This window comes from Dichomitus squalens (assembly GCF_000275845.1).
Source record: "Dichomitus squalens LYAD-421 SS1 unplaced genomic scaffold DICSQscaffold_4, whole genome shotgun sequence".
NCBI classification, from domain to species: domain Eukaryota; kingdom Fungi; phylum Basidiomycota; class Agaricomycetes; order Polyporales; family Polyporaceae; genus Dichomitus; species Dichomitus squalens.
This window is the reverse complement of record NW_006766886.1, coordinates 309,691-326,778: the sequence shown is the minus strand read 5'-3', so window position 1 is coordinate 326,778 and position 17,088 is coordinate 309,691. Positions and strand designations below refer to the sequence as shown.

Genomic DNA, 17,088 nt, shown 5'->3' with positions numbered 1-17,088 from the left:
GAGGAAACGGCGGGAAGATGAAGCATGCTTAGACGGCAGCGGGGATGTGATAATTGTTCTCCTAATGCCGAGAGCGCATGGTGTTAAGTAACGAGCAAAGGGTAGGAACAGAACCTGAAGCCTGGTGGTACTCAGACATAAGTGAAGGGATTAAACAAGCGGGGTAGAGAGGGTAGTAGGTCATAACGGTCATTATGTTTGATGCGGATGCTTGGTGCCTAGTGCTTGCGGTGTGCAGATGATGATGTGGTGTCGAAACTAAGGAAGAGCATGGACCATGGTTGGGTAGCGCGACGGCGGAACCGATGGGGAAGGGGAAGGAAGGGAAGCATATGTGCATGGAAGAGTAGACGGACGTCTCACGTCCTCCTCCTCTCCTCTCCTCTCCTCTCCTCAGCCAAATACCTGCGCCAACTCACATCTACTCCTCAGGATACGGCAACGGAACCTCTCCTATCCTCTCTCCGTGGACACGTAGACGGTACAGGCACGTGAACTCGTCTTTGCCCCAGTTGCTCTTCACCAGCAAGACGACGACACCAAAGTCGATACCAAGCTCCTTGATCTCATCGCGGACGGGGAACGTCTGGATGTAGTCGGGAGCATGGATGTCGTAGGTGAAATTCGCTATGCGCAAGTACTCGGGGTTCTGCGGCAGAGAACGAGGGTAGACGATGTCGTCAACGAGGTTCGGGGGGACCGGCTGGCCAGCCTCCTCGAGGGCTTCGCGCTGGGCGGCGCGCCGCTCGTACCACTCGTGGACCTTCGCGATGTTGTCCTTGCCCTCGATGAGGCCCCAAAGCTCCATCTGCCTCGGAGCAGAGCGCATGTCCATCGCGACCTCCTTTGGGACGTGGTCGATGGTGACATCGGTAATGTATACAGGGGCCGCGAGCGCCACAGCAAGCTGTCCCTGAGAGCCTTCGAACGGCCAGCAGTGCCCTGTGTGAATCTCGTGGTGTAGCGCGGTGACTGGAGGACGACCAACTGCATATCCGTTGCCGCCAGTGATGAGGCCAACAATCTGGTTACGGAGACCGGAGGGACGGACTTCGAGGGTATCGCTTGTGAGGGAGGGTATGATGCGGGCACCACCGGAATGCAGGGCGAAGTCGACGCGTGCGAGCGTGTCTTTCGACGTGCGCATGACCGCGTTGTCCACGAGCTGATTGATTAACAAGGTGACGTCCTGTCCATCGGAGGACTTGATAGTGACGCCCTTCGTCTTACCCGTAGCCAAGCCGTTCCACCATTGTGCGACAGCCCCGGAGATCGCGCTTGCTTTGGCGGCACTCTTTCCGATATCCAAGGCCTCCTTGACACCACCTTCCACCGTCCCAACGCGTTCCTCCAAGGCCTTCAGCTTCGCGCGAGCCTCCTCGTCGCTCCCGATGGACGGCCGTCGCGCCTCTGCGTCGCGAAGAGCCTGCAATTGCGAAGACAGCTGCGACACCTCTTTCTTTACCGCATTGATGTTGTCGCTAGTGACGGCACGAAGTCTGCTCTCCGTATCCTGAATGCGGCTACCCTCCTTCTGAATACGAGACTCGAGACTTCCTAAGCGACCTGCGACATCCGCGCGATGCTTCGAGTCGCCCTCGATATATGCGCGTGACCGCTCGGTATCCAAGGACAGGCTCGCGAAGGCTTTCTCGAGAGTCTGCAGGCGCGCCGACAAGGCAGCGAGGTCCGCGGCGGGGATTTCGGGAGGCTGGTAGGGGCGTGAAGGACCTCGAGGGAACGGGAGGGAGCGCGGATCGAGCAGACCGCTGTTAAGCGCATACCATGCTAGCCACACGGTTGCGCCTACGATGGCATACTTGAGAAGGAGAGGGTGTACAAGCACCCGGCCTGCCAAGGCCACAGTTGTCGTTATGGCCCGCAGGACCAAGTAAGCAACATGAGCAAGCCCGTGGACCAATCGGCCAAGCATTGCTCCAAGGGAGAACCCAGGCTTCGAAGGTGGGAATGCGCCGTCGATCTGTGGTGGGAACTCATCGAGTTCGGAGATTGGCCCCAGCCCTCCCTCTATATCCATAGACTGGTCCAGACCACTCGAATCGTACTGACGGGAGACGGAAGGTTGCCGAGGTGGAACAGACCCTCGCGATATTGATGGTGCTCTCGCAGTTGAGGTATTCTCGCGCTGCGATCGCTGTCTAGGTTTTGAGACATTCTGCTAAATGATTTCGGGCGACGACGCACCTGTTCGCTAACTTGATCCTCCTCTTCTGTGCTCTCTTCTTCTCCTTCCCTTTCACCGGCGGCTCCGTTCTCCTTACCGCCCTTCTTTCTCTTCTTCCTCTTATCGTACCCCGCGACGGGCAGTGTAGTTAGGGGACCTCCTACTGCCCCACCTTTCTTCTTCTTCCGCCTCGTCCTCTTCCCATTCTCCTCGAAGTCCTCGTCCGACTCATCCAGATCCGACATGGACGGACGGTAAGCCTTGTTGTCTACGGATATGCGGCCCTTACGATGTGCGGCGACTGTCCTTCGTGAAGGGGGTTTCTGCGATTGCTGGTACTCGCGCTCTTCAGCCGAGTAGTCGTAGCTCGACTGGTCGCGAGTGCTCTCGTTGCCGTTGTGCACCGAGAGGTACGAATTGTCTGGCTCCTGCGATCGCTCGCGGAGGAGGAAGGTGGCAGGAACGAGACGCTTGACAATATCGATCCCCGCTTCCAGAGGAGTCTTCGCGCGACCGTTCGGCTGCACATCGTCCTCCTCTTCGGAATCGGGAACATGACGGATAGATGCGGACTTGGAGACTGGTCGTGCGACCCGCGCTTGTTGCAGTCGGTTGGGGGGAGGGGCGAGTCGGCGGTTGACGGTGGATTGCGTCTCTTTCTCGTACTCGACCGAGGTGCTACGGGGGACCATGGGCGGCTTCCGGACACCGGAGGCCCAGGCCTCGTTTGGATTCATGCTGTTATTGCTTGCGTTGCTGGTGTTGGCAGCGCTCGTGTCAAAGGATGTAGATGTCGCGGCCTGGTTGAATGCGCTGACGATGTTAACAGACGTGTCACGGACAGTCCACTTCTCAGGCTGAGGTGGATTAATGGTTGTGGGACCCACGGAGCGAGATGGCTGCGCCTGAGAGGGTTGTTGCGCCTGATCGCGCTGCTTGAGACGTGCGAAGCGGATAAGGGCGGTTTCTTCCGTGTCGTCTTCTTGGGGCAGCGGAGCTCTATCTGGCTTGGGGGGCGATCGCGAGCCGACGGTAGGTGCTCTTAACTGTTATCAGCAAGCGCGCACATATATGCGCGTGTGAGACGCACCCGTACGAATATGAGGTGGGTATCGCACGACGGGGAGGGGCGTTGGGGTTGTTCTTATTGAGGAACGTATGGTGATCTAGACGTCTGCCTTGACCGAGAGGTGTGCTCGAGAAGGACATGTACCTCGCGTTTTCAATATAGCGGAGCGCGCAGTCAGTTGAGATAACTTTTCAGAATTTGGGTTGGAAGGCGTGGAGAGGATGCGTAGGGAAACGAGGGAGATGTGCATGCAGGCCGTGCGTGAGTCGCGTGTCGTGGTTCAGGTCGACCACCCCGACCACACGCGACCGCTTGCCCCTACGGGCGCCTAATCCCGCCGCTTTGTCCTTGTTTGGTGGCCATCTCCCTATTTGGTGCGCTTTGGGCTGCTTGTTGTTATCCTTCTTTGACGCCGGCCACACTGGTCTCAAACAACAAGAGCGCCGACGCAGCTGAGCTCTTGACAATGATTCTCCTGGTTCAGAATGCTTCCTACTCAGACTCAATATCATGGGCTCCTAGATGCAATCAATTCCTTGGTTGAAACCGACATTGGTTCAATAGTACCATCGATTGCCAAGGACGCCCTGGCGGAAATACGTCGTCCAAAAAGAGCGAGACGTTTCTACATTAGGACGGACATCCCTTCGAAGAGTCGCAGCGACACTGGCATCGATGAACACAACAATGTACACGAATGTCCTGCTCTACTGATATTCCATACGTGTAATTGTCCTCCTCCAGCTGCTTCGCGGCCTAGAAACTGTCGGTTCACCATTGGGCAGAGCTTCATCAGAATCAGCCTGTGTGCGTTATCTCACATACGCGTCGCACCAGTACTAACCGAAAAGGAGAATCGAGGACATACGATAGTGGTGATGAAATGCGAGGGCATCGCTATTGACGAGCGGTGCATCCGCGCATGATAGTATGTATGCACTCCTCAGCATTGCAATAAGTTCACAAACACTATTGCAGACTGAGAGGCACAGCAATATGGATGGCTTGTGGTCAGCAGCATTTACTTATCGAATGTCGACATAACCACCGGACAGATTTGGCAGGTCGCCTATACGAGGGCCGCCTGGTGGCACTGCAGGCTGCGTTCACGTTTGGGTTCGCGCCGCTGACGGTCACACTCCATCAAGCCATGTTCATCAGTCCTGCTATGTCACTGATATCGTCCCCTCACCTGCCTCTCTCGCAGTATACTTCGCCGCAGCCCGAGGCATCCGAAACCGGAGCGTGAAGCTCTCGTGCGGATGAATCGTGGCCAAAGTCCGAGACGCGCAGATGGCATCCGGACGTAGTGAAGCGTCGTGTCCTCACAGCGATGCCATTACCGGCTCTGGATCCTGGTTTTAGCTCACAATATAAGACGCAGTCCTATAAGTTCCCAATCCTGCAGCACTCGTCTGCCTGTCGTGTATAGCCGTTGACATGGCTCCCAGCCAGCATTTACCCACCAACCACTATAGTCGATTCGGTCTCATGGCCTTCATCGCTTTTCCATATCAGACTGCAGGTGCTGGCATCACCAAGTCGGGCGACCTTGATGGCATCGCGCCGCCGAGCAGACCAGCTCATCGTCAAGGTAGTAGGTCGTCTGAATCTCAGGCCGCATGTCCACCAAGCTCACTCCGAACTGCTGCCTCGTTGTGATAAGCCGACTACGCCGGCACAAACTCTGTATACATTGATTCTCGCAATCTACTTATCCGCCGTCACCGCTCCCTGTCGCCTTGGCCGTGGAGGCGGCACGCACGGTCGTTGCGCTTCCGACGGGCAAGACCATCCTCTCCAGCGAGGGTTCCGAACAGATTACGGGCTGCGTGGCCGTTACACAGTTCAGAGTCGTTCCCAGATGCGGTCATTGACGTTTGACATCCCCATTTAGCCCCTAGAGCCTTCGCCGAGTGTTCACCGCGGTCCGCTCCCCCCAACGTATCTATGCGTTTAGATGCCGCGTTAGTCATCCAGGGCTTCACCCCCCCCCCTCGCGTCGTTGATTTCCGAGGCATACGACGCTCATGATCAGCCGAGCGACTTCACCTTGCTGGGAGTATTCACCCTGTGGCTCAAGCAACTCGTCAAGCAGTGTGGAGCAACTAGGCTCTCCAGTGACATCGACAGATTCGGAGACTCGCTGATCATATCTTCCGCACCGTGGTAAGGTTTGGACGGCACTCCGACACCGTCAGCGGCGTATGTCTGACGTTTATTCTACGTGACCGACCGCGCAAGCACAGGGCACTAGTCACGCAGTAACACCGCTGCAATCCGACCAGGGACAACGGTCAACGAGCATCAGGTCTTCCCTTGCGACTCAAATCAGGAGAAAGGCGATAGCCCTCCACGAAACGCAAAACCACGAAAGCTCCTAGGACAGGGGCCTTGCAGAATGTCGCGCTAGAACAACCGCATGCTGGTCCGATGCTCATTTCACTCAACAACCAAGGGCATGCAGGTTGGGCACATCTACCCCGTACTTAGCACGGGACAGACTTCGTGTCAACTTGAAACTCGTATTCATTTCTTACGCCTTTCGCTGATCTCTCTATTTATCATGTGACCTGCCAAGAGCGTCTCACCGTTGTGCTACACAATGGTCTTGCCGTCCTTGGAGAGGTGAATGATGAATGAGCGACCGTCAGTGCGTTCCGCAGCAACACCTAGACGGTCCTTCGGCGCAGCACGACGTGACATCGACGAACGCGTCATCTACCGGTGTAATTGAGTTGATTAGACACCTAGGAGTTGATTCGTAGACACCTAGGACGTCACTGTCCGACTGCGAAGCGGAGTTGCCACAGCGTTAACGCACTCTGGCTAGCTGACAACTGGACGCTGTGAATTGTCCTTCTGAAGAAAGTGTATGAAGGGGCCAGACCTGCATTGAGTATGTGATTTTTGTGCTACTCCTCCAGGGTGTAAAGCACTCGATTTCTGCAACTTACCTCCCAGGCAAGGACCGCCAACGCAGCCACATGAACTGACCTTGATGAGTCTGACCTGGACGTGTAAACGTCAATCACGCTTGGTGTGCAAATGTTGTCGGCCTCGCAAAGACCTCGGCTCGATGACGCGGAAGCGTAGGAACGTACGGCAGTCGGCCCGCTGGTCGAGACAAAAGCCAGACGAAAGCTGAGGTAAGGGATGCCCATAAGAAGAGGCTTCGGCACATGCCCAGGCCCGGTGTAGCAAAAGCAGGGGCTCAAAGACCAGATGTAGGAGGAGGGTGATAAGGCGGGAGTTCGAGAGCGAGTCATGCTGCAGTTAAGACACGTTCGACGGCTGGCGGATCCGTAAAGACACGGCGGAGCGATGTGCGGGGGACCATAAGAGGCGAGAAGGGGGAAAGGACGAGGACGATCAGCCATAAGCGTACAGCTGAAGAGAGGCTGATGCGGGCGCGATACGATGAGAAGGGAGACGCTCGCCGCCGAAAGAGGCAAACACGCTGCGGGGAAAGTTCGGGAAGCTCCGGACGGCCAATGGGACGGCGGGCGTGGGCTTGGCCAGAGCGCGAAAAAGGATGATGTCACATGCATCATCGATGGACGGTATACAAGAGCAAGAGACTCCTAACCTCGCCGGCTGCATCTTCCACATCCCTACCTCGCCCTCCTTCCACGCCGCCCACGTCCTCGGCGACCGCGACTTCCTCCACCATGTCGCCAACGGCACTCGACACCTCCATCTCCACCCCCGACCTCTCCCTCCCGGCACCCGGTGGCCAGCAGCGCCATCTCATAGTCGTATCTAACCGTCTCCCCATTACCATCAACAAGGATGCCTCCGGCGAGTACCACTTCAAGATGTCTTCCGGTGGTCTCGTTTCCGCCTTGTCCGGCTGCAAAAAGTCCATGTCATTCACATGGATCGGCTGGCCCGGTTTCTTCATCCCTCCTAAGGATCGCCCAATAGTCGACCGTCGCCTGCAGGAAGAGTTCTCCTGCCAAGCCGTCTACCTCGACGATGACGTCGCAGACCGTCACTACAACGGCTTCTCCAACTCCATCCTCTGGCCTCTCTTCCACTACCATCCCGGCGAGATGAACTTCGAGGACGAGAATTGGCTCGCGTACCGCCAGGCGAACATGGCTTTCGCCGAGGCCATAATGTCCCAGCTTACTCCGGACTCGATGGTCTGGGTCCAGGACTACCATCTCATGCTTCTTCCGATGCTCCTCCGCACGCTGATCGACGGGCCGCAAAACGTCGGAGACGTGACCGCTGCCGAGGTCGACCGCATCCTCGAAGGAATCGACTGCGAGGAGATCGCCCCGCCACGGTACGGGAACGTGAAGATCGGCTTCTTCCTGCACACACCGTTCCCATCGAGCGAGATTTACAGGTGAGCACCTTCTAGCCGTGTCTCTCTGCTTTGCATTTGGCTTTTGCCGCGTCCGAGACGCTTCCGCTCCACTTGCATACATTCGGAGTTGCTCGCGGCGCCTCCGTCCCGGCCCGCCCATCCGCTTTGTCTCCTGATCGCGGATCCTGCTGGTCTTCCGTTTTCATGGGCGTGGCTGGACTCTCCCGAAGAGGTTTCCGCGAAGCTTGAACGAACCACATGTTTTCATTTCGTTTTATGTGGACTTCTTCATTTCCACATGTCGTTCAAATGTCGCAATGGCGGCGCCTGTGCTAATAGAAGCCCCCAGAATTCTCCCGGTCCGGCGCGAGATCCTTCTCGGCATCCTCTACTCTGACCTCATCGGGTTCCACACCTACGACTATGCCCGCCACTTCCTCTCATCATGCACCCGCATTCTCGGTCTTCCGACGATGCCAAACGGTGTTGAATTCGAGGGCCGTCTTGCACATGTCGGGACGTTCCCCATCGGTATCGACCCCTCCTCGTTCATCGATAATCTGAGGAAGGACGGAGTCCGGAAGCGTATTGCTCAGCTCGAGCAGCGTTTCAGTGGATGCAAGGTCATCGTCGGCGTCGACCGTCTTGACTACATCAAGGGTGTACCCCAGAAGCTACATGCACTAGAGCTTTTCCTCACCCAACATCCAGAATGGATCGGCAAGGTCGTCCTTGCGCAGCTCGCGGTACCATCAAGGCAAGACGTCGAGGAGTACCAGAACCTCCGAGCAACTGTGAACGAGCTCGTTGGCCGTATCAACGGTCGGTTTGGAACCGTCGACTTCATGCCTATTCACTTCATGCACAAGAGCTTGCCGTTCGACGAGCTTTGCGCGCTTTACGCCGTCAGCGACGTCTGCTTGGTCACCAGCACGCGTGATGGTATGAACCTGGTACGTCGGCATGTGCTCGATATCAAATCCCAACACCTACTGATACCTTCGCACCAGGTCTCGTACGAGTACATCGCGTGCCAGCAAGAACGCCAGGGCGTAATGATACTATCCGAGTTCGCCGGTGCCGCCCAGAGCTTGAACGGCAGTATAGTCGTCAACCCTTGGGACTCGCAACAAGTCGCCGACGCGATCTGCGAGGCTGTCACCATGGACGCGGAAACGCGGGCTGAGAACCACCGCAAGCTGTTCAAGGTGCGTTCTGAAGCTGCTCGTGTCCTTTTATAGACACGTCAGCCGACGTCTTTGTTCGTGTACACAGTACGTCAACAAGTACTCGGCAGCATACTGGGGTACCTCATTCGTCCGGGAGATGACCCGGATCGAGCTCCCGAACAGCGAGCCGAAGCCGGTCGCGGAGTCGCCGTCCGACTCGACACCAGATACGCCCGTACAGAAGAACCATGTACTGCCGCCGCATCACACTGTCGAGGAGCTCAAGGGGGGCCAGGCCGAGCTGCATCTGAGGAAGGACGACCTCCGGGGGACCGTGTTGTCAGAGAACGGCACCGTGCCGGCGACACCGGCGCAGAATGCGCTCGCGCCGCACAACTCGGCATGAGTCCAGTCTGTCCTTTTTTGCGCGGGAATCGGCTCGTGCCTAGATGCGATAGCGATCTTGGGTTTTGGCTTCTTGGGCGTCAGGGGGGTGGCGTTGGGAAGGGGGAAGGGGGGGACATACACACATATAGATGGGCTTTCGCTTTCGGCGACAGCCCACATGATGAGCAAGGTCTATCGGTATGGGATGAGAGAAGTTACAATCGACAATCAAACATGCATGTAATAGTGTATCTGCATCGCTCTTGTTGTACACGTACTTATACGTTTCTTTATACCATCGCACGCAAGTGCATGGTTTCCTATTCACGCTGTATAGCGGCCGGGGCGATCGTCCGGATTACACGGTCAGGATCGTCGATCCAATTGTTGTGTGCAGTATCGCGGGGGTTCGAATGCGGCACCGGCATTAGCAGGGATCTCTTAGACGGGTGACCGAGCGTGCAAATACGTCGGGAAAGCGGCGTATTTTCGGCACGTGAGTTTTGTAGAAAGTGCCCGAGGATCGGCGGATTGCCTTCTGTGCTTCGGATACGATCTATGCATTTGCGCCATGCTGGTTGGGACCATCTCCCGAGAGCTGACAGCTCCGGACCGTGCTGAGGGTAGGCTCTCTCGAGGTTGTGCACGCAAGTACAGTGGGACTTAAATGTGCATACACACACGACACGTTGCAACAAGTCAAGAGCAAATAAAAATGATTCTCATTATGTCGAGGAAACATCGCGGGGAGCGATCAAATGTGGGATAGTCAGGATATATGGAGTAATTAGTGGGCAGCGGATGAGACGACAGACCCTATGGTGGTGCGATCAGAGCAGGGACTGCAACGGGTGTCTCCGCAGCGACTACGACGTGCAATAGGTAATACGAGAGCCCTGCGAAGCTCACGGTGAGCGTCACGGTGAACTGTTGCGACGTCGAGGGGTCCGATATGGTGACTTTTCTGGATCCGAGCGACCGGCTCCACGGTGCATAGTCCGACCAGGACACAGAGATGGGGGTACCGTGGATCTCCCTCGTACTGGAGCTAGAGGGCTCCTGCGACATCGTCACGCGAGCGGTGATTGTTAGCTTGCGACCGACGTTGTCTAGGGCATGCGAGAACGCGATCATGACCCTGTCGTTGTCTTTGGAGAGCGTGAGCCAGCGGGCGGCAGGGCTGTCCAGGGCCGGACCGCTGAGTTCGACGGAGTACCCTTGGGCCAGTAGAGTGTGTCGAGCCCTGCTGCTCACCGTCAGCTCGATTTGTCGGTGCGGTTCGGTGGTGGCGCCGAGAGAACCGGCGATAGCGCGTTCGGGGTGGGATATGTATATTGTCTTGAGCTGTATCTCGGGACGGCAGCGGCTGAAGGTGTCCGGGGACAAGGGGAAGAGCTCGGGCACGTCTGTACCACGTTCTGGTGTGGGGTCAATGGCGGCATATCCGCAATACAGATGCTCGACGCCAGACTCGGAAGGAGGGATGTAGCAGACGCGTCCGAGAAGATGTCCCGGATAGTCCTCGTGTTCGCACCCGAGGATCGCCAGATACCACTGAGATGATGCGTACTTCTCGGGGTAGTGTGCCGCGTGCTGAGGGACACAGAAGGACAGCGGTATGACTGGTATTTGGGTGCGGATGCCGTGTGGGGTGGAGGTGTACTCCGTGGCGGGGAGATGGGAGAGCTGGAGGCGGTGGAAGACGTCATCGTGAGATACGGCTCTGATGCTCCCTCCCGCTGCGAACAGGGTGACGTCGGTAGCAAGAAAGGAGGTGGAAGCGCCATCCCATACGTTGAAGGCGATCCGGGCAGCATTCTGCAGCGTCGCGGTCATAACGAGATCCTGCCGCGCTTCGATACCCGTGAATATGGCCCACCACGCGAAGAGGCTCTGGTCCGGCACCCGACGCACGATCTCCTCCTGCAGCCGCCGGAAAGCGCGTTTGCCCTCGCCGTAGAGGGTCGGCATGTTAATGTCGAAGATCCCGAGCAGCGAGTACGCGTGGTCCTCCTCCCTCGTCGTCTGGCGCGAGGCGGCCCACGAAAGCCGCTGCGCTACGCTGAACGCGTCGAGCGATTCCATGTGTAGCAGAGCCTCCTCGGGGATGCCCGTGACGTCCCAGACGAGGTCGACGAGCGTGTGCTTCGACCCAATGACCTTCCAGTCCTGGGAGAGGAAGATGACCTCGAGGGGCGCGATTAGCTCTTGGAGCGTCCAGCCGCGCTCAAACCACCGGCTCCTGCGGAAGGAGGACCTGCTCGCGCGATGGTCCTCGTCGAAGGGTACGTCGGCGAGGTAGGCGTAGCACGCCGCTGAGAGGGCGTACCACTTGTACATCGAGTTGATGGCTTCAGAGAGCTCCGAGCTGCTCGTCTTGTCGATGCAGCATGAGTCGATCCAGATGTACCGGTAGCCCGCCTCGCGCGCGGCGGTGCACGCGTCCCGGACCTTCGCCGAGAGCTCGGGGTTGTCCCATAATGGGCGGAGTTCACGTTCGGGGTTCGACAGGGAGCGATTGTGCTACGCGCGGCTCGGCATAAGAGATCGGGGCGACCACCGGTTCGAGGGAGACCTCACGGGAGCTAGGGACGAGCGCAGCACACCGTTGCTGGCGTACGGTCGCTGGAGTTCTCGGACTTCTTCGTACGTCTGCTCGACCGCATCCCATGTGTGCGACAGGATGGCGTATTTGGTGCTCTCAGGATCGCGTTCCTCAAACTGCCCAGTCTCGGTATTGAGAAGACGCATGGTTGTGTCGTCGTGGCCTTGAAGGCACCGAGGGTTTCATCTGTGACATTCTGTGAGTATGGCATCCCAAAGAGACCATGAATTCTATACACACGAAAAGAGCAGTTGATATGCTGCGTTTCGTGAGCAATATGATGAGGAGACGGGGTAAAATGCGTGTCAATTTTCCAGCTGTCTCAAGGAAGGAGCGAAAACGGGCCCTGTGGAACCGTGCATAGGATCTGGTACTTATGTATATACTGACTCGGGATGCCGGCATTAGGCGTGTATCACCTGCGGCTAATCAAACCTTGCTGTAGATCCTGGAGGCTGTATTCCTGCGCGATTCGCTACTTCAGAGACGTCTGGACATCAGTAGTTTGAAGTACCTATAAATTACAGCGACGAAAGTACGCATACACGTATAGCGTCGAGAGACACGAAAGAAGCGAATGGCCGTCCCATAATCGAGCAAGCGACCCAGAGATCTAGAACAAGGTAAAGACCGTGCGCGCGCTATAACGCGGGACGTCCCAAGAAAACGGCAGCGGCAGCCTGTGCAACATCCCAACCAACGAACTGAATCCTTACAAATAATTTGTCAAAGTTTTCATACCAGCCAACACAACCAGCCCTGAGAGCACGCCTGCTCGTCCACCAAAGGCTCCAGACGACGATACAATACAACAGCAAGAGTTAGGCATAAAATAAACGATCAACGCCACTGGCGCTATAAGAGCCCGGCAGCCTCGAGCGTGCGCGTGAGCCTAAGCTCGGCCTCGGACATCTGCTGCTCTTCGGGCGGGGGCTGGGGCGGCGCGCGCGCGTCGTCCTCTTCTTCATCCTCGTCGCCGAGGTGCGCGAAACCGAACGCGATCTCGATGTTGCGCCGGACCTGCTCGTCGCGCGCGCGTTGCTCCTCCGTGATCGGCTCCTGCGGCATCGACGCCGCGCGGATGGACGCCTCCCAGCGCTTCACGCGGTAGAAGCCCACGCAGGACGAGAGGAGGAGGAACCAGCCTAGAGATCAATGTCATCAGCGTGAGGAACGAAGTCGAGGAACGTGCGTGGAACGCGATGCGTACCAAGCGTCATCAGAATGAGCGCGATCCAGTCGCGCGAGTTCACCGCGAACTGCATGTCGAGGTCGAGCATGGGATTACTCGGGTCCGTAGCGTTGTACGACGAGAGCATGGACGCATTCAGCGGGGTGCCGGTCGGCACGGCGTGCAGGTGGTGCCGCGTCTCATTCCACTTCGCGATCTCGTCCGCGAGCGTCGACGGCTGCGGATCGTCTGCGGCGCCGGCGCTGCTGTCGCTGTGCCCACGAAGGCCGGCGCCATACTGGATGAGCCCGTACTGGATGAGGGTGATGCCGAGGCCGGCGCGGGAGCCAAACTTGCCGGCGTGGGTGGTGTGCAGGAGGTATGTGAGCACGAAGCCAGCGAATTGGAAGAAGTAGGACACGAAGGCGGTCATGATAAAGGTGAAGACAGGGCCGGAGGGGAGGTCGTCGACGATCATGTAGGCGCCAGGGTCCATTGCGGCCGCGGGGGCGTGGATGGTCGTCTCCCAGTATGCTGGGACAGCATCGGCTTGGGCCTCTGCGTACGACTGTAAGGGGCATGTCGTCAGTAAGCATTACCGAGTCTTCATTCGCTGCATTGCAACGATAGTAGCGCAGTGACTACGCATGAGGTAGAAAGAAGGGGAAGTGGAGGCACGTACAGGAGGCGTCTCCTTCTGGACCTCTTCAGGGACAATATGGACTTCCCCATTGGCATCAACGACCTCGACGCCCCGCGACGGCTTCGCGCTGACGTTAGCGAACACTCCATCGTTTTCCGTCCCACCACCTATGACCCTCGGTGCGGACACCTGTGCGTCCTCAGTGGGCACACGCACGTAATGTTGTGGCAGCAGTGCGCCCGCTGCCCGCCTCCAGAACGATACTCTCGAGGCCGGTGGATGTGATGGCCGCCATACAGGGGAGGTGGGGACAAAGCCATTTGAATTACCGATGTCGGCAGGAAGCACATTCGCAGACGGGCTAGGGGGAGAGCCGGGTGGGGGATGGTCGTAATCGCGGTCTCGTTCAAAGTCGTATGCACCGGGTGGTACGGTCTGCGGAGTCGGGATCGGGGAAGGGAAGTCGGCGTCGAGCGGGGCGTAATGAGAATCTGAACGTGGAGGGAGGGCTCTCGCTGTCTGTGCAGTCGTGGACCTGCTTGTCAGGGGCGTGTGCTCGAAAGTGTCCTGACCCTCGTCGTCGGAATCGAATGCATCCTCAAGCTCGCGCTGCGCATCCTCTGGAGCGTAGCGGGGATTTGGGAGCGGTGCGTACGACGTGGGCATGGAATTAAATGTGGTGGTGGTAGAGAAGAATGAGAGAAAGATGGCGAGCCGCGGGCGCAGACTCTGGAACAGCGAGAAAGCGACGCTGACGGGTGCTATCAGACGGCGGTCATATTACCGTAAGTACATAGGCTTTACACCGTCCACTGCCCAGCGGCTGCCAGGGGCGATCCAGACGAGCGCCCATATGCTGTGCTCTTCATATCGCTAGTACAACGCACTCACTACCTACCTCGGGAGTCGGCATGTCTTCGCTGGAGGCGTATCATTCAGCACATATCACAATATTGTCTACTCCGTGTACGTGCTGGATGATAAAGTCCCGATAGACGTGATTCAGCGCTAGTTGGCAGTGTATGCCTCAGCACAAGCCGCCTAACGTACGTGTTCTGCGACATAATTGGTTTCCATTCAATGCCATTCCCCGAGGCTAATCATCGTTGCTCGCAGATCGGTATGACACCGAACTCGGTCTGGTCGACACTGCATCGTCCGGTACAGAGTGCTCACCGCTCAAACACTCGGGCCGCCTGCGACCGCTCTGAACCTATCTGTTGCTTTGGCCAGCTTCATGCGATGGAATCACCAGACATCGATCAAGAGTATAGAACATCGGAAGTTCTCCTGTGACACTTCTCTTTACAGGCGACCCGTTTCCCGTGGTGTACCACCAAGCCTCGTGTGTAATAGGAACGTGTCCAGATGTTGTGATAAAGCGGCGTTCTGCGAATCAGCACCCCTACTCGTAGCTCAAGATTGGGCCTCACGCCCCGCTGCAGACTCTGTGAACAGAGCAGACCCATGTGAGTGACGACGGGCACGCAATGAACAGTCGCTTCGAGCTGAATCCTCGACTCAGGCTTTGCACCCACAATGGGCGGCGTGGAAACGTTAAACTATAGAAGGCCTCAAAGCACAGCCTAGAGACAACAACGCCTGTAAGCTGCGTGGCGGAACATACACGTATATATTCGAAGCGACGAGAAGGTTGCCACTCAAACTACGGCAACCACTTCTCCTGATCCTCCTATCGCGCAGTCTACTAGCGGAACGATGGCCACTACCGACTCTCCCAACGGCTCCGGGGGCTATATGCGCGCCGCCGTCCGACTACCGAGGGCGAAGCGACCTCTCGTACAGATGGTCGAGAAACCAGCAGTACTCCCAAAGACCGTTTTGCTCGAAGTGGCAGCGGCTGGGGTATGCGAGAGCGACAGTCGCCTCTCAATCAAGGACGGCCGGGACTCATTCGTGATGGGACACGAGATCGTTGGCTATGCCAGGGAGTGAGTCCTGTTTCGAGTATCCCGTCTACACTGACTAAGTGGTCCCCTAGAATCGGAGAGAGCGTTACGGGCATCGAGTTGGGCGCACTCTACGCTGTATGGGAGATGGTACCCTGCTCGAAGGCCGTCGGCGCAAGCCCCTTGTTTCTCAGGCACGGCCTCGGCGTGGACGGCGGCTTTGCGCCGTTCGTGCTCGTCGATACGAAGCGCGCCACTCTCGTGCGTGTGGTGAGGAATTGCGCATATCATACACATCGTGCATCGCTCATACCTATCCGACTCTGTCGGCAGCCTGACTCCCTGGTCAACAAGCCCGAGCTGGCGGCCTTGGCAGTGGACTCGACAGCCCTCGTGTACCATGCGGTCATTAATGTCGCTAAAGTGAGTGGCATTCGTCCCTATCATAGGTCCAAGCTGCAGGGAGAGTTAGAATATTCATGCGGACATCAGCTACAGCCATTCAAGGGCAAGGGTAAGTCAAACAGCTCCGAGGGAGAAGCCCCGCGTGTGCTAGTATGTGGCGTTGGGGGCCTCGGTCACCAGGCGCTGTGGCTCGCCAAGGCGTATGGGGCCACGATTTTCGCGTGCGACCAATATCCCCCGGCGCGACAGTTGGCGAAGAACATCGGCGCGGAGCGTGTCTTCACTTTCGAAGAGCTCAAACACGCGGCTCAAAACGAGAAAGAGAAATTCACCGTGGACCTCGTCGTTGACTTTGTAGGCAGCGAGGCCTGTAAGTGAGACAAGAGATCGTGATAGCCTCGCTCGCTCTGAACGCTGTATGGTATCCGTAGCTGTCAAAGCCACGAAACTTGCCTTGCAGCCGGCAACCGCGGACAATAACAGGTGAGCACACGGAAGAAGGCACAACAAGGACGACGCTGATAACGGTCGGCCATATACAGAGGGACTCTCGTTATAGTACGACTTGATCTCCCGACTACTCGCTGCGAAGACTCACCCTAGCTGACTTGCCTATAGGTCCGACCTCGAGCGGCGCTTAGCGGATCCGTTTATGATGATCTGAATCGGAAGTACGCAAGTGAGTCGGGGAAACTTTCAGTGTAACCGAGGGGCGGTGCATAGCTCATGTGCTCGATTTCATAGCTCACACTGTGCTTGAATGTCTGGCGGTGGACGGCTTAACGCACGCATTTAGACTTCTCGCGGAAGTGAGCACGAACATCATTTACACCACAGGTGCCCGGTATCCAGATACTGACGGTGGACGACAGGGTGCGATCGAACCTACGCTGCAGCGTGTAGCACTCGAGGATATTAGTGGTATTCTCGACGAACTTGAAGAAGGTACATTGCTCGGGCATCGAGTTGTGACCAATTTCGAGGCTCCAGAGGCGGGCCCTCCTTCCGGAGAACCCCAGTGGCTAGTGCATCCTCTGGAATAGCGGATCAGTCGTGACACAGGGCAAGGCTAGATGGCGCGTCTCCCGAGGTGACCATGCAGTATATACGAGTGGACTTGGAATATCACCCAAGGAGCAACAATGGGATCAGGTGGACTTTACTGAATGTTCTGTGCTGACTTGGTCAGAGAGCTGTATCGTGACTTGAGAGTTATCTGTGAGCAA

General features: G+C 57.2%; 6 protein-coding genes across 6 annotated transcripts; 3 read left to right on the top strand and 3 right to left on the bottom strand.

The window, feature by feature from the left end:
* Nucleotides 1-12: 12 nt before the first annotated feature.
* On the bottom strand, nt 13-3,394 carry DICSQDRAFT_99735 (uncharacterized protein; the record flags this gene model as incomplete). The annotated part of the gene is made up of 3 exons (XM_007362290.1): nt 13-2,155; nt 2,206-3,226; nt 3,276-3,394. 3 exons carry the CDS (start codon nt 3,392-3,394, stop codon nt 422-424), a joined length of 2,874 nt encoding a protein of 957 aa, XP_007362352.1. The 3' UTR covers nt 13-421.
* A 3,678-nt stretch (nt 3,395-7,072) lies between these two features.
* On the top strand, nt 7,073-9,147 carry DICSQDRAFT_52775 (alpha,alpha-trehalose-phosphate synthase TPS1 subunit; the record flags this gene model as incomplete). Its single annotated transcript, XM_007362289.1, has 5 exons — nt 7,073-7,611; nt 7,922-8,525; nt 8,583-8,780; nt 8,848-8,937; nt 9,019-9,147. The coding sequence occupies 5 exons, from the start codon at nt 7,073-7,075 to the stop codon at nt 9,145-9,147; spliced, it is 1,560 nt and encodes a 519-aa protein (XP_007362351.1).
* Nucleotides 9,148-11,006: 1,859 nt separating this feature from the next.
* On the bottom strand, nt 11,007-11,919 carry DICSQDRAFT_80073 (HET-domain-containing protein; the record flags this gene model as incomplete). Its single annotated transcript, XM_007362288.1, has 2 exons — nt 11,733-11,919; nt 11,007-11,591 (listed from the first exon to the last, which is right to left on the bottom strand). Coding segments are annotated over exons 1-2 (732 nt in total), but the record flags the coding sequence as incomplete, so codon positions are not given.
* A 306-nt stretch (nt 11,920-12,225) lies between these two features.
* On the bottom strand, nt 12,226-14,239 carry DICSQDRAFT_133310 (uncharacterized protein). Its single transcript, XM_007362287.1, has 3 exons — nt 13,587-14,239; nt 12,944-13,472; nt 12,226-12,878 (listed from the first exon to the last, which is right to left on the bottom strand). Exons 1-3 carry the CDS (start codon nt 14,211-14,213, stop codon nt 12,589-12,591), a joined length of 1,446 nt encoding a protein of 481 aa, XP_007362349.1. The 5' UTR covers nt 14,214-14,239; the 3' UTR covers nt 12,226-12,588.
* Nucleotides 14,240-14,721: 482 nt separating this feature from the next.
* On the top strand, nt 14,722-15,271 carry DICSQDRAFT_152826 (uncharacterized protein). Its single transcript, XM_007362286.1, has 2 exons — nt 14,722-15,016; nt 15,073-15,271. Exons 1-2 carry the CDS (start codon nt 14,785-14,787, stop codon nt 15,135-15,137), a joined length of 297 nt encoding a protein of 98 aa, XP_007362348.1. The 5' UTR covers nt 14,722-14,784; the 3' UTR covers nt 15,138-15,271.
* Nucleotides 15,267-17,080, top strand: DICSQDRAFT_159684 (GroES-like protein; the record flags this gene model as incomplete). Its single annotated transcript, XM_007362285.1, has 9 exons — nt 15,267-15,499; nt 15,550-15,727; nt 15,791-15,880; nt 15,950-16,232; nt 16,294-16,345; nt 16,405-16,420; nt 16,481-16,541; nt 16,607-16,671; nt 16,735-17,080. The coding sequence occupies 9 exons, from the start codon at nt 15,267-15,269 to the stop codon at nt 16,903-16,905; spliced, it is 1,149 nt and encodes a 382-aa protein (XP_007362347.1). The 3' UTR covers nt 16,906-17,080.
* Between the last annotated feature and the right edge of the window lie 8 nt (nt 17,081-17,088).